At 43.6% G+C, this 23,805-nt stretch overlaps 1 protein-coding gene across 1 annotated transcript in view; it reads left to right on the top strand.

Moving 5' to 3' along the window:
• Nucleotides 1–6,959: 6,959 nt before the first annotated feature.
• LOC8040603 (nicotinamide N-methyltransferase) overlaps nucleotides 6,960–23,805 on the top strand; it is a 36,260-nt gene continuing 19,414 nt past the window's right edge. The window contains 1 exon segment of the mRNA XM_040212076.2: nucleotides 6,960–7,121. Within this exon segment, the coding sequence (XP_040068010.2) occupies nucleotides 6,960–7,121 (162 nt within the window).

The raw sequence follows: 23,805 nt of genomic DNA, 5'->3' as shown, positions 1-23,805 counted from the left end.
TCGCCCTTCCATGCCACTGGTCTTCGTCTCAAAGATGAATGGTGCACGCATGTTTCATAGCATCTGATGACTGTTCAGAAAAATTGCATATATCTCAAATCTAAACTGCATCAAGAGCTCATCATGGATCACCATGCATGCCCGCCCCCAATAAAATGTCAGCTATCGAGGGACCCACCTTGCACAGAGTTTTTGAAACAATAAGTGCTTGTGAACAATTGTCTCAGAATGGCCGACACTAATAGTCACCTTAGCTGAAACGTCCTGCACTGCTATCCGCCTGTAATCAAGCATGACTTGCTCAACATGTGCAATATTCACTGGCATGACTACAGTTGGACAAACATGTCCATGCCGTTCATTTGTAACCGGCTGCCGTCCCTCGCTGAACTGTTGATATACCATCCTTTCACCCTTGTCTATGACATTGTTTTGTTCCCCATATGTTCTCCAGCATGTGATATGACAGCAAAGTCATTTGGGACAGTAAAGCTACTTGCACAGCACAAAATGTAGGCCACTCAGAAGAGTTCAAGTATCAATGTCATTGTGGGAGCACTTTTTTCACACATTCCTATTCATTTTGGCATTGTCTGTCGAAATTAAGAGACATCCCTACTCAAATATGGTGACACATCGGTGGTTTATTATGATCACCATGAGAGGCGGTACTGATGGCATGATAAATAAATTGCTCGAGTAGAGGCTGAATAATATTTTTTTGTATTTTTGCTTTATATTGTGACTTCAGTGCATTAGAGGAACACTAAGATGTCATAAGCAGGTCACCATTTCTGAACTAACGTAGCGATGAAGGCGAGTATGTTACGCATGTTGAAAAGCAGTGAAAGTGCACAATAAAGACAAATACGAAGACTGAGATGCAAACAGGACGAGCGCTGACTCAGCACTCGTCCTGTTTGTCTCTCCATCTTCGTAATCGTCCTTATTGTGCGCTTTCACTACTTTTCACCATTTCTGGGTCTTATGGCCTGAGATAACCACGCAAAGTTCCAGTAGATGGCACCGAACTTTGCTGTAGCAGGTAGGTTTATTATTGGCTCTCATCTACCAAAAGCTGGGTGCATAGGTGTTCATAAGAATCAGGCCTTGATGTAGGCAAATATGAAACGACACCGACCATCCATCGCAGAATCAGTGACCTTTCGTCGAAGCAGTGTTTGAAAATTATATCTTCGAAGAGGATGGAAAGCTGCTAGCAACCTGTTTGGGTACATTTGTCAATCGTTACATCATTCTGTTCTCCAAATGTTGCCACGTTTGAGTAAGCCTATATTAATTTGTCTTGCCCTGCACTAGCCTTGTTTTAAGAATGATCTGAGCTTGTTTTCTAACACGGCTATTTGTCTGGTTTAGGTAGTGTCTCAATGCCACATTTAGAGCTTCAGGTTGCTGCAGGAAGCCTGTCAAAGTATTCTAAATGTATTCATAATTTTATATCAGAGCTTTATAGTCTCAGACGAGGAGTCAGTCTTGCTCAATATGACTACCCAAATCACTTTTCAGAATGCTCCGCAGAAACAAGCCAGGCATTATTTTAATAAAAAAATTGTGTTTACAACATTTAAATGCCACATTAATAGAGTTCTCTCTTGCTTGTATACTAGTGGCTTTACAAACACCTTCAGCAGTTTCCTAACCCCACTCTGGATGAAAATCCATGTTATGACTTTAGTGCCATACATCAGAAGATAATGGACACCCATATGATTATCATGCAATCTGGATTCTGATGTACTATATGCACTATAGCAGACAATGAGCTCTAACAACTAAAACAGCAATTTTGAGACTTTTTTTTTCATTTGCTTTCTGTCTTTTTCACTCCATGTTTCTGTTCCCACTTCAGTCTCGGCTTAATTACTGGACAGGTCAGTTATCACAGTTGGTTATTTATTTGCGCTCTGTCAGTGCAAAGAGGCTCACAAGTACAGAAACGGTGACATAATTTCCGTAGAATGTGACAGGGCATTCAATATCGTCCCATGTCATTGACTGCTTTCATTGAGCCGTCTGTCGCCACATTTGTGCACAGCTTTAGTCAATTATTACTTTCCATGGTTTTATTTGTATAGTCTAATGAGACATTACACATCTTTACACATGCATAACCAACATTCATATAATTTCTTCCCTTCTTTCTAGCCGTGGTCAATTTTACGATAACTAATTTCTCCAGATTTATTATCTCTCTCTCTTCTTTCCTCTTTATGACCTCCTACATCATTGTTTCGCTAAACACATCATTAGCCTCATCGCAGATCACTTTATCATCATCAGAAAAGTTGCGGGTCAGGTTAAACGCCACCTTGAAATGGTACCTGCCATATACAACATGTTAGTGCTCATCATGGACTGATGAACATTGCCGCACTACATTACTTAAACCACTTAGCTTCTAAAAGTGAAACTTGTATTGTGTCGAGCTTAGGACAGAATTATTTCTATACCCTTCGCCATTTGCTCGCCTTATTTTTGTGGAGTAGACCATTTTTTCACAGGGTTTTAGTGGTTCGCTCACAAAAATTGGTGGTGGCATTTGATTGTTCATTTGAGTTTCCAAATTTTGATGCTTTTTGGTGTGAACCGACTATAAAAAAGCAATCTCGCCCGCAATATTTTCAGTACTTTTGATAAACACTTTATAGTCGGTGACAGGTCAAGAACAGAGTGGAAGCTCCTCCCACCTCTTTCAACTTCAGTAGAGCGGACGTTGGAGAGGAGATGACCTCCTCTCTACCATTCGCTACGCTCAAGTGGAAAGGGGTGGGAGGAGCTTCCACTTCGTTCTTGACCTGTCATCGACTATAGATTCCAAACCCATTTATCGCATAGCGCTTTGTTTGAAACTTGAGCGTGCACACATGGTTGGGAGACACTAACAAGATTTCTTCACCTCTAATTTAGAATATGTTTGTCTAGAACAATGTCACTCACTTTGTATGTCAAGATGTTTCTCCTGAGCAGTAGCCCGGCAAACTTCGACAATAAAGTTTTAAAAAGATAGCAGCTTCTTCACCTCCTTCTCATAACATGTGCCTGTAGCTTAGCAAGTGGAAACAAGTGCCCTAAACATAAAGTGGTCCAGTGAGGCCTTGTGCTAATTCACCTTTGGAGATGAACGTCATTGGTCGCACGGTGAACCAAGTATGCAGCTTTCGAATCAGTGTGAGAACAAGTTTCTGGACGCAAATTTGCACGGTTCAGAGAATTTGCTCTATTCGGCTTCTTGGGCTACGGCTTCCCTGCAGTGCACTAGTGTGCTGCATGAGAAGCATTCTTTCCAGGAGATGCCAAGAACCTTTCCTACGAAAAGAAATTATTTATTTTTAGAAAGTATGCGTAAGTAACTGTGACATTTGCAGATGTGTATTTAGGCTGCCGTACGAGGAAGGTACAGCCCTGTTTGTTCTTATTTACATAGCCGTGTTTGTTTAATTAATTAGCTGTGTTTGCACCAGCTTTGAAGATTTAGGACTCTTGTGAATACACCTTTTACGAAAACATATTTTGTGCCGAAGGAAAAGAAGTTTTGATTTGAATTTTTCACTTGTAAAAAACTATCCTCAGTAGCACAATTCCGGTTCATTGCCATATATTAAAAAAAAAAATTTCTAATTCCAAGAAAGATGTTTGCTTTCAAAATCTGGAAGAAATGCACATTTGGGTGTCAAACCATTGAAGGGCATCTGACACGTCCCAACGGAACTCTGATGATTAATTGAGACCACCCGGGGACATTTTGACACGAAACCCAACTCTGAGTACATTTCTGCAATAAGCTTCCGTTATATTCTGGTCACCTCGGCTTGAATTTGAATCCGCTGACAGAGAATTATGGTGTCCACATGTTTGAATGGTTTATGTCAGTGAAGCGGTGCTCCTCTTTTTAGCATGAGGCACCTGTTCAAGCTGATATTAAAACATGTTTAGGTAGTGGTCGTATGGAAAGATCTGCGACAAATTTGAAAAGCGTGGTTTGCAAGCAATGCACGTAAGCACAGCTAGAGCACTATTGTCACACTGCCCAGCTGTATGCTGTGTGAACACAACGTGAAATAAAAATGATAGAGCTTCAAGTATGCCAGCATGTGATTTCTGAAAATTTTTTATTCAGAAGCAGTAATCTTTTAGATTTCTATGCAGATCTTCACTCTTGTAGATCACGGTCTTGAATTCGCTGGTGCTGTGATGATAGGACTCGAGGCTTTTGCTTGATATGTGCTGTCGGCTTCAAACTTCTGCAGCTGCTCAAGACCTGGGAGCTTTGCCTTTCATATTGAACAACTACTGAACATAACGATCGACACACTCTTAACTCGTATGCAGTGACTGATGCGAAGCCTTCTGTTCCTCTTCGCCTATGCAAGGCTTTCCAGTGTCAGCAATCGACCTGAAGCACACGCAGTGACTTGGATCGCCTACCTTCTGGTGTTGATGAGAAATATGGCAGTGAGTCTGAATGAGGCAGCATTAACAGCTCACCCGCTTTCCAAGTGTTGTAGATGCCAAGGACTGGCCTCATAAGGCAGGGTTGAGCAGAAGCGAAGTCAAATAGCCAGATGTGAACAGGCTTCCTTGAATGCTCTAGGTGATTTCTTGTGAGGCTAGGTGGAGCACTGCCGTGCCTGCTTTTTTTTTGTTTTGAGATTCTTTCCTCATGTTTCTGTTGTCCTGCTTGCAGCACTGCCGCATCCTCATTCCGATGTAGTAATGCAGGATTGTGGGGATCATGTCAGTCTTGTGCTCTTCGCATGGGAAGTACAGGGGGCATTCTTCAATCACGAAATCTATTGTGCTCCAGTAGACATCATGCTCACTTCGATGATCTCTGAAATGCCCTTCTGCAGCCTGCAAGAGGGCAAAGAGGTGAATGTTCGGGTGAGTCAAGCGGCCCCTGTTTTTAGAGATGGTCAAGCTTGCCACCGGAGCCTCCAGCTGACTTGTGGATAGTGCGCGAAGGCATGTGGTGCAATTTGTGAACTTCTTGAGCCTTCGGGAGAGCTATCCTGTAATGTAGTAGATAATGCAGTCAACAACCTCCACCTGGTCATCGTCATTAGGGATCAGGTCGTCGCATTCCCACTCGCTTGTTGAGATCAAGCCATCAAGTCGTTCTCGAAGTTCCACAATGGGCAGTGCTTGTGTTGGTTCGTTGTCTTGGAATACGGCCTTGAATTCTGTGAACGACAGCATGAAAGGTTCCGACTCGAGGACCTCACAGTTGCCGAACTTCGGTGGCCGCAGCAGGCACTGTACCGAAAGAAGTCTGTATAACTGGAAAAAGGTTGGCATGCTCGGGTGGTCATTCTGGCAGCCAGCTTGTCGCACTTTCCCGAAGAAACGTTCCACTGGGTCTTGATTCATCTTCGCTGTTAGCACATAGGCGAATCCACAGTTCTCCAGCAGGTGCTTACATAGTTCAAGTGTTGAGTGCAGGGTGACTCTGAGCCCCTCGCTAGTGCTGTCCGTGAGGAAGAGCTCCCTGGGAATGTGGCCATGCTCTAGGTCTGCTTGCCAGTCATCTAGCCATGTGATTGCATTCTTGATGGTCAGCAGGTCACTGCAGCCAGGCTTCAGGCCCTCAGCGGTGTAGCGTCTGTTCAGGGCATCAAACAAGTTGTTCAGACGCATGGTGAAGTGGATGGTTCCTTCACAGTCCACCAACTCGGGAATACCCTGCTCCTGGTAGTAGTTGAGTCCTCCTGCCATGCTGGCACTGAATACCTGTGTCGCCAGTTTCACCCTCATCTTGTCTGTTTGGGATGGGTGAATGTGTGCCACTGTGAGCTTGGCACACACCCTGAGGTCTCCAGGCACCAGCTGGTCTTGATGGAAGAGAGCCTCGTAGTGCGCCCACTTGACCCATTCACTTCCAATTTTGAATACTTTTTGCTTTTCCAGACGATTACGGATACACTTGAAGAGGTGCCTAGTGTCCGAGAATGCATAAATTTTTCGCTCTGGGTCAACCGGATGTTCAAATGAGTGGCACAAGCCGCTGATACCAAGCTCCGTCCACATGAATCGATTAGTGTTTGCACCATCACAGACGATCCCGTGAACCTTTGCTCCAGCTTCTTCTAGGAGTAGGATGGCTTGTAGCATCAACTGGGCAAGGACAGTTACCCTGGTGGAGTTGCGTGATGCGAAGACGCCGATCGGCTGTGCGTAGCTGTCAGCAAGCGGACAAAACATGAACACAAGGCCATGGTCTGCCAGTTCGCTGCTTTTCTGAGTGTTTCCTCCGTCATCCACCATACCAGTGTACGTCATGGTTCTTGAATTTACAGCTTTGCTCTTCCTTACTTGAATTTCGTCAAATATAAGAATACCATGTTTTTCAGACTCCGCTTTGTGCTGCAATTTGATCTTCAGGGCTAGGAAGAAGTCCTGGTCGAATCCACACTTGAGGCCAAGCATGGAGATGTACTTTCGAACAGTCTTTACAGATGGCAGAGGCAAAATGTCCTTGTCCCTGAGAAACCGGTAGCCCGTAGGTGTGCGGATGTGGAGCAGCAGACAGAGCAGCAACCAATTGTCGTCATATCTGCGCTGCCGCTTGGACTTACACTTCGCTGCAGCTATGCATTCTTCCACTACCGAAAGCTGCGCATTGGAGAGGGTGGCTGCAGCAAGTAGTTCGTGAAGCGAGTCCTGCTGCACATCATGCAGTTTCTTGCAGCAGCCAGTGAGCTCTTCTTGTAGCTTCTGTCTGGACTTGAAAAGTCTCAGCCGGGACCTTCTGCAGGCGATCCTGGCTTTGTTTAGTTGCTCCACTTTTGCCTTTTTCGCTGGACTGAATGTGACAAGACTTAGCTTAGTGCTGTGGGCTGCCTTTTTCTTTTCTAGTCTAGCAGCATGGATGCGAAGCGTGTTCTTTAGTGAGCGACAAGCAGGCATTGCCCATCAGTGCTGGTGACGAAGGTACATCGGTTATGACGCCACACATCACGCAGGTCGACGAATGCACATTCTGGTCGAACTTGAGGGTAGTCCTTGTGCATAGGGCCACCAGAACAGAGCACCAGCCGATCAAGCACTTTCAGGGCATGTGCCAGGTCATGGACGCTTGCGATCTTGATGCCGTCGATGGTCAAGTTTGTGGATACAGCTTTTCCCCAGACAAATGTGTTGACTGACAAACCTCCACCCTGTTCTGGTGAGATGGAGAGTACCCTCTCAAATATGCGAGGTTGTGACGTGTCAACCTTTGGGCATATGGTAGAAAAGTCAATTGCCTGCACCCCATCATAGTCCATGGTGTGGACAGCCCAAGTCTTCCCTGGAAGGTCGACGAGATGTGGCTTCTCAAAAAGTTCAGAAAAAGAGAGAGGATGATCACAGGCGCCTTGGGACGTTTCTTCGCTGCCTTGCACCTCATCTTCAGGAAAACAGCTTTCCTGTGCAAAGGGCGCCGCAGTATACTGAGAAATGTCATGAGTTGGACTTTGTGCTCGTACTTCGGCGGCAGGACGTTCCGTGTTGTCGCATTGCGCACTTATGGACGGCGTAGTTGGTGCAGGCTCCACGCTGTTGTGAAGCGCGCTTGTGTTTGGTGCGTCAGCTGTTGGATGTTCCAGGTCATCGCCAGAACATTGCGGTAGCGCACTCGTAGACGGACCATCAGATGTGGGATGCCTTTGACGCTCTGAAGAAGAGAGATGTGACCGTCGTGCAGGCGGTTTCCGTGTGTTCTTTGCCTTGCGCGCCATCCGGCAGTCGGGGTCTCCAGAAAAAATGCAGGGCACTGCATCCTGCGATAGCCTTAATCTTTTTGGTACGTGCAGAAGTACACGACCCTTGTACTCGATATGGGTCGCTCTGGACGAGAGCATGTGGCTCGGAAAATGCTTCTCACAAATTCCGTCCGAACTTCGAAGCTCGCGCTTCATTTGCGGCACAGCTTTGTTCCATGCTGCTAATCGCTCAGGATCAGCCGGAGCATTAAATATGATAGCTTTCTGCTTCTTCGGGCCGTAACCCGACCGACAATTCGGAACGCAACAGTATCGGCCCATAAAAACGGAAACTTTGGCGGCTCCAGGTACTCCAGGCGTCAAAACAAAACCTCAGCTACGCGCGCAAAAAGAAAAAAGAGAAAAATAAACAGCGCGAAAAGGTTTGTAAACTTTGGCGGCTCCAGGGGTTCCAGGCGCCAAAACGAAACTTCTGCTACGCGCGCAAAAAAGAAAAGAGAAAATAAAAAGCCTGAAATGATTGTTACCAAACTTCCTTCCGCTTGCGCCGCCACAAAAACCCGCAAGTTTCCTGCTTCAAAGTCAACTTAAAGTCAAACGAGATCTCTGTAGGTGCATATATATTAATTATGTCCTAATAAACGTCTTTAACATTAGTTTAAACAAAAAGTGTCGCTGACACAGCGCACTCTCCCATAGAGTTCCATGCAAATCCGAATCCGATTTTTTTCCTCTTGCCGCAGCGCCATCTGTCGCAAATCGTGGGTACCCGCAAGCAGACGAGGACACAATCCGGTCACGGCGCTGCTGTAGGCTCCCATGGGCCGTTTCCCCACCTGTCTATCTTACACCCTGCCCTGGACTAGCACCTTAGTCACAAAGTCACTAAACGCGTGTGCTTGATTGAGAGACACTGCATTCGGCGCAGAACGTAGTTTCCTTCCTGCTCTGGAGAGTGGCAATAAATTAGAAGTATGTATTTTCGCCCACAAAATTGTATTTAATTACAATTGTATTTGAAATACCCACGTTTTAGTATTTAAATGCACACGCCAAATACATTACCCAATTTGTAATTAAATACAAATGCAAAATACACAAAGTATTTGAAATACGTATTTCAAATACTTGTATTTGAAACACTGCCCATCCCTGCCTGCGTTCTTCGATCTGTGGCTCTAATATGGCCGAAAACCACTTGACCGGAATGTGCGAGTTTACAACTGTGACTAAGAGTCAAGTTAAGATTAGTTTACAGGTGCAATGAATTTTCACCGACCTTACCGAGATCAGTTACCGGCTTGCAATGGACGTGGCCGTGCTCCCCTGAAGAATTATCAGTCAGCCTTTGAACATAATTTATCTCCTGCGTCGTTTAAAGCGGGGACAAATGGTGTTACGCAGTCGTGACGACACGTTCCAACTGATTGGCACATTGCTCAATGAATTTGGCCGCTGCAGTTACTTGTGATGCAAAAGCGTAAAACAGTCCTAATTCAACATGTCCTCCAAATATGTCACATTGATGGTATAGCTGAACACGGAACTAGAGTGCTAGAGATTTCTTCATTGGATCGTTGTTCTGTTTCCCTTCACCCCCCCCCCCTCCCTCACCTCAGCTGAGATGCATAAACAGTTGTCACATAAGGTCGTTATAGAGTTCTGTCGCACCGTAGACTATGCCGCAGTGTTAGCATAATTCGGGAAAAAGAGAAGCTATGGTACCAGATAGTCTGTCAGAGCAACGAAGCTGAGCATTCCACAGCTTAGCATAGGTGTTAGCGCCCGCTAAGAATAGAGAAAATTTCTATGACGAAGAGGGCAGTGATCAGAAAGATTATTCGCTCCTGTACCGGTTGTACCATCACGTACTGCTAACTGTAGAGTTTCTTCTCTGTAAATCTATGAAGAGTTTTCTTCTCGCTCAACCGTCTCCCAGCAGAGCGGAAGTCATATCAGCACGTATTGCGACCTGAGCACTACGGAAGCAACGAAAAACTTCGAGTGCCGACGGGATCGACGAATGGAATAATGCAGCCAGGCATAATGGACGAGCTACGACACGCAAGTTGCGGCAACGACGGATTTGCTGCAGCTAGCAAGAGGTCGCTGGGCTACCGAGCTGGCTGGAAGTGGGAGAAAACGAGTCTGTTTGTCGGCAGCAGTTTACCATTGCGTATTTCGGTCAACGACGTGACAGATTCGTGTGTGTCACGGGCCACGACGACAGCTGCAGATCTCGCCTTCCAGCCAGTAAAAACTCGGTGAGCTTGCGAGTGGCTGTAGGTGGGAGTTGTCGCTGTCTGGCGGTGGCCAGCAGACGTTCGTCGGATCTGCACGCGACGGATGAGGGATGAAGCTTCAACACCATCCGTCGGGCAGCGGCGTTCCTCAACGCGTATCTCTGTCTGCAATGGGACAATGGGACGGACGCCAAGAGCCATGGACAACGGAAGAAAAGCTCCCCTCTCGGTCAGTGACGCCCACGACAAGAAAACATCCATCGCGAGACCGACCTTACAATAACAAACAGGACTACAACGACCCCGACCACTTCGACCTTGAAGGTAATCACTTCGATTACGACTTCAATGATAACCTCAAAGCTGACCACAGCCTCAGTGACAACACTTACGACAGCGACCTTAATCCTAATTATCCCAATGACTCCGAACAGCAAAACAAAGACCACACTACGAAAACTCAGATGACAACGGCAATGATTACAGGCCAGACATGATAGACCCCGATAATGACGATCTGGGTTATGAAAGCATCCGCTTATGACGCTAAAGGCGATATTACAACTGACGGACAACAACCTTAATAACAACTCACACTAGGACTGCAATAAAAGCAATGAAAGTAATGACAAATGGCGGTAAAGAGTGACAAACAACGACGAGCGAGTGCAACAAAAAAAACAAAAAAAACTAAGAATCGTAACGAAGGCCAAAAATGGTGACGACAATTGCAGACGCTAAAGCCATTTCCGCCTGATGCGGTGTAGTGAAAAAGAAATGACTTAACATGCAAAAGTGGAAATATCAAACGGTCGAATATTAGTGTCTGCTGAAAATAAGAGCATTTGTACGACGGGGAAGACAACGTTGAGGAAGATCGTGTGGTCCCGAACCGGTTGTCCCATCATAAAAAACTATCTGTACAGTATCTTTCCTGAAATATATAAACAGTATTCTACCTTCTCGGCCTTCTCCTAAGATAGAGCTCCGAATGGTAAATAATCACGCGCTTCGTTCTAAGACGAACTGAATCCGCATGGCCAGCGTTTTTGCCGTTTCCTAAGCTATGCTGAAATGCAGCCCTTGGCAATTCCCTCGATGATTCCTCTTTGAAGGACTGCGGTGCTCAGTGATTGGTGCAAAAAGACAGCGGTAAAGTGTTATTTTTAAAAACCAACCTTCATCCTTCATAGTTTCTCAGATAGCCATGACCTCACTTTTTTTAGCCGCTCCTCGAGATACTGGCGTTAGGTAACAACACTGAATTTTTTCCAGACCACGAAGGGCAGCACGCGCATTGTACTGTAACTGTGAGGAGCAGAACAGACATGAAGAGCTACACCCACATTGCACTGTAACTATGGAGACCATCACAAACGAAGAACACCGCAGACACTCCACATTAACTGTGAAAACATCAGAAATAAAGAGCACCACGCATACTGCACCGCAACTGTGGAGCACTTGAAACGGCTCTTATCCCGTGCTCTTGATCCCTATATTGCTCAGAAAATATACAGACTCTTTTTTCTCTTGCATACGAATCTTTCTGGGATTGATCTTTAATGAACGTTGTAATCTTCGGAACACACTGCGGAGTACATAGTTTAAAAACACGGATTGGCCCCTCGTCAGCCGATCCGAAATTAGCACTCGGTTTAAGTCCTCCTTTCCTAGGGTCGCATAACTCAGCTTGGCCATTCTTTGAGTAAACAATTTTGGTCATCATTGGGTAGCTACATCAATTGCTGACAATGCTTACGGGCACCACTCGGTAGGCCTCTCCACTGCGGCACTTATTTTGACGCTTGTTGCACGATGTCATAAAGCATGTTGTCTAAGCCTTTACGGGAGCCCTCCATCACCATCCCAATATGTTCTTGCGTTTTGGAGGAGTGCACGTCGCCTTTAAAGCATAGCCACACCTTTGAGAGCTGCCCGCTGTTCCTGACTCGAGTGTAACTAGGTTCTCGCTTACATACGACGCCATCAAACCTCGGCTGGCCTCCGGCTAGAAAGCGGGAGCTGAAAACACACGCAATGTGTAACGTTCGCCGCCTTTGCTAAAGTCAATATTTGATTGAAACCTTGCTACGGCCTTCGAGCGCGCCACTCGGTTCGTTGCTCGCATTAAAAGATTTAAGTGTGCAGTTCAATCACCGACGGCTTACGAAGCTCCTGACTGCCGCAATCGACGTTCTTTTTCTTGCACATCTCTCTTGCAGGTTCTATACATCAAACCGTTCTCACTCACTGCTCCAATTGGAATATTAATTTCACTTTTGAGATGTAGTTCATGTAACTAACTCAAAGAACTTGCTACACTTTACTCGTTCGGTGACGAACTAAAGCCACAAAAGCACTGTTCCTGCTGTTCCCTTTGAGGCGGCATTTTTGTGGTGGCGCGAGTCATCAGTTGAAACTGTTGAAAATAATGTGTATCTAAAAGCATAGGGTTATTATAATGTACGCTAGAGGTTCAATTGGCGTTAGTGTGCTGACCCAAATTGAAGCAGACAGCAACCAGTCAAAAATTGACTTCCGGTAATGCATTTCTATGGGTAAAGGTGAGTGCACTTTCTCCCTGTGCTCGATCATAAGAACAAAGGTTCCGAATAATTCGTACGAACTACGTAGCTTGGAACATTCCGTAGTCAGGGTGACGAAATAATTGGTCAGTTTGCGGCGTTTTTCTTTTAAATTAATCGCATTAAAAACGGTGGTTTTGTACGTGTATTTATGTGGACTGTCGGACACTCTTAGCGCCAACACGACGTCGGCGCTTTTCAGCATGAGGGATATACGTGCCAAACGAACGCAGGACATCTGAAAATTAAGGGGGACGGCAAGAACTACGCTGTAACACTGGAACGGTAAATACCTGTGGATGTACGGTCAAAATAAATTGAAGACCACGTAATATATTGCGATTTTAAATAAGTATAGGTACCGCTTTATTCTTTCTGCTTTGTGCGAATTTATACATTTTAAATATCACCAGTGCGATTGAAACCTTTGAGAACAAGTGCCCGATGAAAGCTGCCCGGCCGAGAAAAGAATGCGAAGAGACACCTTTCAGAGCCAACGTGCTTTGTTATTTACGTATTGAATGTTTGTATCCACTCATGCACGACGGGGTGTTTTATATATAATGACAGGACTACCATATAAGCAATATATAGGCGTCAACGAAATGCTGGCGAGCCTTGAACAAACCCTATATTTCTTTCGATTGTAATTTTGCGCTGAATCGTCGGTTGTTTTTGCATACGTGCTGCGGAAGACATGTTTGGAATTGAAATATAGCGAAGTTAAACATCGTTCACTAATGAAGAAAAATGCGCTAACTAAAGTAATCACACATTTACAATGTTAATTAATGTACATACTATTCGGTACGAACCAAATAACCAGTGTTTCCTGTTATTTTCCAGCGAAGAGACAAAATGCGCGCGCCTTTTCGCATAGGAATGCACAGGAGCACCACAAATGTAGACTGGTTGCTGTCTGATTCAATTTGTGTCACGGGAGTGGCATTGACACTGGCCCCAATTGAACCTCTAGCGTACATTATATTAACTCTGTGTCTAAAAGGTCTGCGTACAAAAAACGTTTTCCTACACTAATCTAACAAAAATAGTATTCAGAAGAATAATAGATTATGCAAACACTAATTGCTTGTGAAACAATATCAGAAAGTGCTGACCGAAATGGAGGCATATGCTTCAAAAACAAAATTAACCGCAATGCTTTTTAGAACACATGTGAGGCGTTTGTTGTGATTCGGCAACTGCGTACGTAAGCGAGAAACCTAGAAGCGAAGTTTCTGAATATATTTGCCTGTGTGTGTCGTAATGCACATCCTTACCACTTTCAGTTCAAGCGATTCAGAGTATTCGAGGATTTTAGTCTGTAGTACCAACGCCCTCATTCGATGGTCGCTTAGCTTCATTCGATGAACCTAACCATCCACTGAATGATCGTGTTGGTGTGAGACGTTGTGCCGCCACTTTGAATCGTTGGTTGAAGCACGAGATTACAACGCCGGCAGTATGTTGTATGCTGGCGTTTCCGAAATGTGCTGCATGTTTGGTAGAAACATGCAGCACACATCACGGTTGAAGAGTCTGAGTAGTTCCAATGCCATGCAGTTCAAGGCTAGGCCAGGACTTCACTTGCAGAGGTCGATATTTTGTCTCTCTTAAACCTAGATAACTTTTGGCACTACAACTATACGCAGCGAATACAGCGTGATACATGATATATAAGCTCCACATACTGTGGCGTTCAATTTCAAGGTCACATTATTTGCTTTTTGTACTAAATTCACACCGATAGCTTGAAGCATCCGCCCTGATCAACTTTAAGGTGAGATGGTTTGGCAAAATTCTTCCGGTTTATAATGCCCCCGGCAAGGGTAACAATTTGGTGATTTAGTGGTGCATATTAACATCAGCACATTCATGACAACATGACCAAGCGAATGGATGCTAGCTATTGAGCTCTCCGTGTACAGAGGAATAAAATGCCCATTACTTCCACTAGGGGCTGCTTCTGGAGCTTCATTGTATAAAGTCCCTTATGGTGGGGCTGGAAGATCCATCCTGACCGTGTTTTGTGGTTTCTGCAGGGCCAACCCGGGAAGGGGTTCCGAAAGCGTCACCAGAGCTTCCCGTCCGTGGTCGTTACGGCTAAATTTCTCCAATGTAAGTTTGCATCCTTTTCGTCTTTCCCTTAATGGTACTCGGGCATTTCTTTTTCATTGTTACCGATTTCCCTACAAAATTGGTGGAGCACACAAATGTACGCGTCAAAATTTTCACTGAAATATTTTTGTTGAGATTACTTTTATTACCCAAAGTTAGAGAAATTCTACGAAGGTTGGTCTCGATTGTTGTTTTGTCTTTGTTTTTTTTAATTTATTTGAAAGCCTCCTCTGGCAACACAAAACACGTTATGCCAATGGCAAGCGCAAGTTCGATGTTTGCTTTGTCAAACTTGCTCTCGACTTATTACAATGAATTTGGGGTGGGAAATGAGTAGCGTGAAACCACCCACCTGCACTTGCGCAGCTGCACGAAAGCGGTACATCACATAAGGCGTTTCTCGACTGCTTGCTAATTCTGTTGGTCAGACTGCCATTTATGTTGTGATATTGGAGAGTAGAAATAAATGTTATTATTTTTTACATTGATTTGATGGCGGTGGCATGAACATAGATTGTAAATTCAGAGATTCCCTTAAAACGCAATCCGGGAAGATTATTTAGTTTAAGTGGGTAGCTCAACATATTGAGGGAGTACCTTTGTTTTAGGTAAAACAGATACTGTGTGCCATTGTTGGTGCCGATTCATGCGCGGGCCATTTTTGGCAATTTTGCCCATAATGGTGCCCCTTTCTTCGCTTAGATTCTTGGTGCGCAAATTAAAATATTTACATGAAGACTCCTGCCCTCTGCCGGTACAATCCACCCTCCTGCTCAATTCATATCAAATGGAGTTGTATACCAGTCGACAGTAGTTCAGCATGAGGGTCAAAAATCTTTCCGTTGCATTAGTACTTTTTATAGCCTTTACATTTGAATGTTAATATTCGAAAGAAATCTCAAAGGTTGAGTTGAAAGAGGAGTAAGCGAATACATCAAACCAAGGGACGCAATTAGGGGCTAGGGATTTCGAGGCCTGCATGGCGTTGACCTGAGGGTGGCTATGGTTGTAGTCATAGAGGACAGTATTTCTATAAGTACAAAGCATAAAAATAAAAGGAGCCATATGCTTTTTCCGAAATAATATGCTTGTCATTGACTTGTCATTGTAGCGTATCTAAGTCGAGAAATTGAGTGCGATTTGTTTTCACTTTTCAGCCGCTTGAATGTCTAAAGTTCAAGAGAAGCTTGTGGCGGCAAGCCTGGACTGAACCTTTTCCAGCATCTCCCTGCCTGTAAATTTTAAAGGGCGGCACGGCAGGGAGTTCTTGTGGCACATGCTGTTAGGTATGGCGCTCCAAAGTAAGCATTGTTTACACCAGTACCTTAAGTGAACCATCAAAAACACTATTAAGCCTAAAATTCAAAATGCATATACAAATCTTTGGTTGGATGGAGCCACAGATAGAACTTCCCACAGGTGGCTCCGCTCGAGCTACTCCGAAACAAATTCTTAAAATAATCGTTGTGTTACATTTGTGACATCCATGTCATCTGTCACATAAAGCAACAGAAAAATGGTAAATATAAAAAAACATGAACTTGCTTATTATCAGTCAGCTCTGGAAATATTTATATGGCGAACAGTACACAGCAGATTAGACGTAGGAAAACACTTTGTGTAGGCCTAATTTCAAAGATCACATATGTGTAATTCATCATAAAAATGACGGGGAAACTCCCCAATTTGTGGTTCATTAATGCTTTCTATTAGTGTTAAAAAGCCTATCAATATATTTTAAGCAGCTCGCCCCAAGTATTTGGTCAAAATATCTGGGTTCCTTTGAATAGTTACATGGATGTGTGCAGACAGTCAAGGTGAGGGCAATCTTCAATGTGAAGTGTTCCACTCAGAGATGGTTGGGCCAAGAAACATTGCATAAGACAAATTTGATTTTTACTCTTTACAATAAGCACAATCATGGGTATGGACTAGCTCTACCTAGGCGGTTGGGCAATACAAAGTGTTTTAAATAACCCCTGGTCCACCCTTGTCTGTAGCAAAAATTTCCTAAATTTGCAATCATAAGATAGACTTGTGAACATAGTATATTTTCCAGATTTACATTAGATAATTCCACATCATCTACCTTCTCGCAAAGCATTTCGGAGAGCCATTCCTTCTAATGTATGGAAGGAACTTACCAAATGACGTGTCTGACAGTTTGTTTAGATCTGCAAAAAACAGTTCGTGTTAGAACTGTACTACCGACATGTCATGTGTTTACGTAATACTCGTTGTCGAAGAGCAAACTCCTTTAGGTCTACACTCGTCTTTAGTAGACTCTTCCACCGAGAACCCTCCCCTCCCTAGATAGCAGCAATTGGTTCTCTGAAGTCATTAGGAGGAACGTAGATGCAACACGTTTCTAGACGGTGTTTCTACCTTATATGCTTCATATCTTGAATGAGCTAATGGTATCAATTACCATATCCATAATTCTATCAGGACTCCAGCGAAAACTTTATTTCTTTTTACAGTTGAATTTTGCACAGTACTTTTTTACTCAAATGGGCTTGCTGAGCTGAACAGAAGCCAACACATCTTGAATTTCATTATTAATGAAATACATTAAAGTGGTAAGGCCGAGTGGGAGTTTAAGGTACCGAATCTGTCATATGAGGTTAGAGCCAGTACAAAGCTCTACAAAAGACATTTTGTTAAAAAAGACTGTGTGGGCATCAAAATATCACATGCCATGCTAAGAAAGAGATTAAAGTCCTTGTTAGATATACATTAGATGACTATGCTGTTCTATTTTTGATGTGCCGGAAATAACTCGGTGGCATACAGCATTCCTCATGGTTGTGGAAATTGTAAAATTCACAAACTTAAATATTTATCCAAAAACGTTCCTCACAGCAAATGCATTTCAAGTTCTGGGCAACCCACTCACGCATCACTCTGTTAAAAATAACCATTTTCATGTCCATTATGGTGTACAAGATCTAGGTCTCTGCAATTATGTATTGCTTCCAAGCTGAAACTGGGAGGGGTTTTTATGGCTATGAGTGAAGAGATAAACTTTCCTTGAGATCAACATATTTAGGAAGCAAAAGAAGGAGCGTTAAAAGGTTGTATATTAGATTTTTAATTGGATTATCTGTACTTTCCTTTTTATTGGAACTGAGGCATGTAGTCTTTTCTCTCATGTTAAAGTTTTATAACACAAATGGGCTCGCACCACACATCGGCGTTGTGCTAGCTCTCCCATCACAAGCCAAAAAAGCTCCTAAGTGGTAATAATTGAAAACGAGCATGTTCTGGAATAGATACAAGTACTTGAAAGGATAAAATATCCAGGACGGGGACGGAATCAGGATTTTTAGTGATCTACAACATAAAACGGCTAAACATAAGGACGCCCCAAAAGGTTTTAACGTTTACAAAGAAGGAAAAGAAAAAAAAAGAATTTACTATAAATTAAAAAGTTTAAAATCGCTGGCGATGCGACGAAGTATCAGTAATCTAGTTATCTCTGGTGAAACGAATTCAACCTTCGTCCTTGTCAGTGGTAATGAAGGTAAGTAAATGCTGACAGTCCGCATGCCAAATAATTTAATGATTTCTCTCCCAAATTTGTTATTGTGCCTCCTCTGTCTTTTACTATCAAAGAAATAAGGAGCACAGTGATTGCACGTGCTGCTGTAACGACAATTGGGTGAAAATACTCATATGAATATTTTCATGCTTCCAAGTTGTGTTGTCTGAATCGATGGTTGACATATCTAATCTAATTGTCTAATTTACTGAGTGTCGCAGCCGAATGGAATTGAAGAAATCTTTATACCTTACCGCTCAACAAACTGTTCAAGTGTTTTAGATTGCTCCCTCTGGGACTGTCGTTCCTATCAACCATTTTACACACTGTTTAACATGCGTACGACAGGAAAAGCGGCACTTGTGGCGAACTTTGACGGGATATATATTAAACGATGCTCGGAATTGTGCATGTAGAAAATCAAAGTGAAATGATCTTTCTGTTTGGCCACAGCTTGTGAAAAGTGTGTTCTAACAATGAATCTCTCAGTGGTAGAATGATATAAGTCCGCTGAAGAGCCTCCTCTTTTCAACCTCTGATAATGCAACTTGAGAGCTACTTTGGGAGAATTGCGTAGACGACTTGGGGAGTGAGGACTTGAAAAGTGACCTAATTCAAATACTTTGAACCTGAACTTACTTTTAGGTCGGACAATTCTTCAAAAGAAGGGCTAAAATTCCTAGATTTGCGGTTACATCCACATTCTTTAAGTTTTTGTTGGGCCTTCCAGAGGAGATGGTAGAAGCCTGTTAGGCCTCCCTTTCACCAACGCTCACTCCAAGTCTGTTAAGCAGATCATAGTGAGGCCAATTTTCAAGTCATCGTCCTCCAATCGTTTACGCGTTTCTCCGAAAGTAGCCTCAAGTGGCAGCCTCAGAGGTTGAAAAAGCAGGCTTTGCTGCGGACCTAGTTTGTTCACCCTAAAAGAATTCATTCTCGGACCACAGTTTCTACAAGCTGTTGCCCAAAAGAAAAGTCGCTTTGCTGTGATGCTCTACATGCTCTATTCCGCGGCCCGTTTAAGATCTATTATGTCCAAGTTCGACACGAGTGTTACTTTTTTCCTGACGAATGCGCCTTAAACATATGCGTGAAAACATAAATTGAAGCGACAGCTCCAAAGAGTGCAATGTAAAACATACCAAAACGTTTGTAGAGTGCGAAGAAATAAAGGTTTACTCTATTCCACTAAGCTGCGGCAGTCAGTACACTGAACAAACTGGGAGATGCGTCAGCCATCGACTCAGAGAGCACAACTGGGAAGTATCAAAGACTTATAAACGCTTCCGAAGGAGAAGTTCCATTCTGTTCTTAAGAAGGACGTCGGAAGCTTGGATCATACCGGTTTTAAAGCACTTCAGGAACGTGTGATTTCTTATTTCGATCTTGCGTTGAGGAGGAAAGCTAAGGAGTCCCTTCATTTTTATTTGTTTCCCTTTAGTTGTAGTAGTAATAAGTGGTGAGGGCGGCAGAAAGCCGGAACATATTGGCCACTTCTTTGATGAGAACGAGTTATTTCCGTTATTTGTTTCCCAAACTATCCATAGGGGGTGTTTTTTTAATCTTTACAAAATTGTTTTAAAAAAGCCATAAAAGCTACACTTATACAGCTTGTAGAGGTGAATAATACGGCCAGGGGGACATCATGTGGGCGGCTGATTCTTGCGACAAGTAGGCTAATAGACTATTGTTGGTAAATTAACTTTTTATTTAGTGAAAATAGACATATGGTTCCTATTAGAAACATACTGAGCGTGATAGAAAACCATTTATTCAGTACTTTTCAGAAAGACTTCCAGCGCGTGAGAGGCGTAGTAGTGCGCTAAAGTTACCACTCGTGGAGCAGGTACAAGTTTCGGGGTTGTGGAACGCGATGATAATCTAATCATCCGTGTTCCTCAATCGCCGTAGTAGACAGTCCTCCTTTAAGTTTTTGAATGTTTGGAATCACTCGGAAGAAATACTTCATAGGATTTAACTTTATACATCCAGCATACGCGTGTTCTTATGAACTTTAAGGAGAGATCAAGAAACCGAATACAGCGGTTTACAGAAAGTTCGTTGGAAAAATAAAGTCCGGGACAGCTTTGGTCAAAGCTGCTAATAACTACTTCTAAACACCCATCAATCCGTTGGCCTACTACAAAGTTGAAAAGTACGAACAAGTCATCTAAGTATTGGATGATGGCCTTGATGCAATGATCTCTCAGATTATCTTGGATGGTCTTGCCGCACGCTGCGAGGAATATATCCCACAAGTATGGGGCAACTCGGAAACCAATGCAAACAAGAGATTTTTGTACGAATTGCTGGTTCAGTTGAGACGGAGCAGTCTCCATAACCTAGGAACTCCAAGAAGCTGTCGAGCTTCATCCCAGCTGCATTTTGGAAGCGTTGAACGCCTTGCTCTTCAAATGTTGTATGAAGGATCGGAAGAAGGGTGGCATGGGGAATAGAATAGCCCGTATTCTTGCCTTCAATGGAAAAGCCTGAAATAATGTCGCATCCAATTTTCTGAAGAAAGCAGATTACTCGGTAAGTGTTTCGTATTCTGAAGAGGTTATTTATCTGAACTTGGTATAGCATTTTTGCCAGAACGGTTGAGAGATGGCCTTGCCAATTGTGTTTTTCTGAATAATGAAACGAGAGGAAAACCCATATTTGTGTGTTTTGGCCGAAAAAAATACCCATAGCTAACCTTGTTTCTTTCTTTTGATTTTCGTCACAAGACTTCCAGATTGCTCCTCGGCGAGTATTTTGAGGATGACACTTTTTTTCTGATATACTTTGTTTTGGTTCTATTGCAACGAAATTCTTCGCCATGACTTCTCGGGCTTTTTCTCCAATTATCCCCGAATCCATAACCACAAACCTCCCCTCCTTGTCGGAAAGACAGTCTAAGGTCTTTTCAACGCAGTTCGCGTAGGGTTATGGCAAAACCCAATTTTTGATTTCCCCGCCTCCGTACACCGGCTAGGCAGTCAAGTCCTTCAATGATGATTTATGAGGATGCTTCCTTGCGTGCATAGAGTGCAATTTACCCTACAATCATGACATTCTCGATGGCATCCAGACTTGGCTGTAGGGCGAATTTTGGCGCTTCTTCAAGTAGGATTTGCGCTGGTACAGAAAGGGATACTTCGCCGATGACCTGGAATGGCGAGCTTTTTGTCTATTTCGTAAGTTGTCTTCCCAGGTGGTGTTTTCATGTTGGAAGGCAACATATTGTCCACAGGTATTCGTAGTATATCTTGTTATGGTCAGGTGTTTCGAAAGAACGCTGTGGCTTATGCATTTTACTCTTAGAAAATTCGTGACTAAGTGAACCTGGTGCTATGTTTCGGATCTCAGGATTTTCGATACTCTTTGAGCATGGCCCTGGGATTGTTCAATGAAGCCAAACAAAATATCGCACCTCAATAAGCATAATCTTTTTTCTGATGCTATGGGACAGCAGCCGTGCTTGGCAGGTGTTGATAGTAGTGAGAAGCCTAAGACCATGCGGGTCTAGAAGAATAAAATATATCAAAAATGAGCTCAGAGCACTAAAACAATACGTTGTGATTGCCTGGAGCTCAGCTGGTTGGTTACTCATGCTTGTGAGATGTTTGCCTGAGCAATTTGTGAAATACCTCGCAAAGACTTTAGACTATGTCTTTCCAACAAGGAAGGGGGATTTGTGGCTATAGATTCCGGAAAGTTTGTAGAAAAAGCCCGGCCTGCTATGGCGAAAAATTTCATTCCAGTATATCCAAAGAAGTATATCAGGATATGTATAATCGCAATTATTTTTCAATATATTGCGCCACGTAAATGATATCCCCCGAAACACACACGCAGGCTCACACAAACGCGCGCGCGCACACACACACACACACACACAGAGATACACACATACACACATAATTAGACAGAAGCCACATACATTGTGAAAAAATTAAATTTTAAACTGAAAATGATACATCTATTTTCTCAGGTGCTAAATTTAAACCGTGCAAATTATGAAAAAGACGCCGCTAGGTAAGCTGAAAAGCTTCACGAACTCATTTGCGTTGAAATTTCATATGCCACTAATGCCCAGTCTTATTTGTCATATGAATAAATATGTATGTATAAATATGTAAAGCGCATTTTATTTGATTTAGAAGGCCTTCCAGATGTCCTAATAGAAGGGGTTGCCTCAGTAGTTTACATTGTGTCAGAAAAAATTGGGGTAGCTTTCGTAGAACAAATTGCAATTTAAATACGCGCGATGTACGAGGAAGAGTCAAAAAGTAACCGCAATTAGTTTTTTTAGTTACGTGGTAGAATATATATTATAAAAAGCCCATTATTACTTTTCTGTCTGGATGTGACTGTACTTTTCAGCACAGTCACATCCCCGCTCGAGAGATATGCGCGAACGCTTCATTAATGCATAAATGACGCTGAAAAAAAAAAAAAAAACAACCTTGGGGCTGACACGGGAGCCAGGAATGCACCGCCGCTTTCGGTTCAATATTTGCATCAAAAATATTTCTCACGAGAACCTCATTGATTGATCGGAATAGGTAAAAATCAGTCAGTGTGAATTGTGGCGAGTATGGTGGGTGCGGCATGCACTCGAAGTGCAGTCCTTTGAATTTTTCCGCGGTCATGCTTGCCGTGTGAGGGTGCGATTTGTCGTGCTGCCGCAACACCACAGACATGAGCAATCCACGACGTTTTGAGCTGATTGCAGGCTTCAGGTGGTTGTCAAGCAGGTTGCAGTATGAAGCGCTGTTATGTTAGTCCCTTGGGCATGTAATGTTCAACTATCGGCCTTTAAAGGGTAGGGAAACGAAATTTGAGCGCTCGTTTTCTAGCTTTAATATGATGCATGTTGCACCCTAACCTCAAAAACACCAGCCTTCCGTTGAAAAGCACAAGAAAACTAATTTTAAAGCTAAATAAACGATCTTCAATGTGCACCTGGTGGATGCATGCGGAGCCTATTTGGGAGGTAGTCTACCAACGTTGTGGAATCTGCTACGTAGTCGTGACGTAGCAGATTCCTTTGGAGCAGCGCCGCTCTTCGGCATTTCAACGTTTTCCTTTGCTCCTCAACTCACAAATCGCGCATTGTACCAAACGGTCCAAGAAGACGGAAAGGAAGGACTCCCCTCTTTCTCGGACCCTCGTACGTGCAACCGGAAACAGCCATTCTCCCCCTAGAAGACTAGCCCGTCGCTCAAAACTCGAACAAAAGTTGCTTTCCCCACCTCGTTCAGTCCTAAATTGACAGTGTTGTAAAAGCTACGTGCGCATTGGGCCAGCCACACGCTCGTCACCCCACGGGTACTTCGAACGGCTCGGTTGGAACGCGCTGACGCTATTGACACCACCACAACGCTGACAACGCCACCAAGGGCAAAGCTCATAATCTCTCCTGCCTTGTTACGTCACGAACGCGGGGAATCTTTTCTTTCTGTTTTTGTTTGCGCCGGATATCCCATGACGCATCGCGCTGTCCGTTCGCATCTCTTCAAGCGCTGGCTCGAGTGCACCGTTTGGAACGAAAAATATAGCCAATCGTTCAAAATACAAACGTGCGATTATCATTTACGGTTATTATC

This window comes from Ixodes scapularis, unplaced genomic scaffold (assembly GCF_016920785.2).
Source record: "Ixodes scapularis isolate PalLabHiFi unplaced genomic scaffold, ASM1692078v2 PGA_scaffold0__279_contigs__length_252992795, whole genome shotgun sequence".
In the NCBI taxonomy this organism is placed as follows: Eukaryota; Metazoa; Arthropoda; class Arachnida; order Ixodida; family Ixodidae; genus Ixodes; species Ixodes scapularis.
This window is presented reverse-complemented; position numbering and strand designations above follow the sequence as displayed.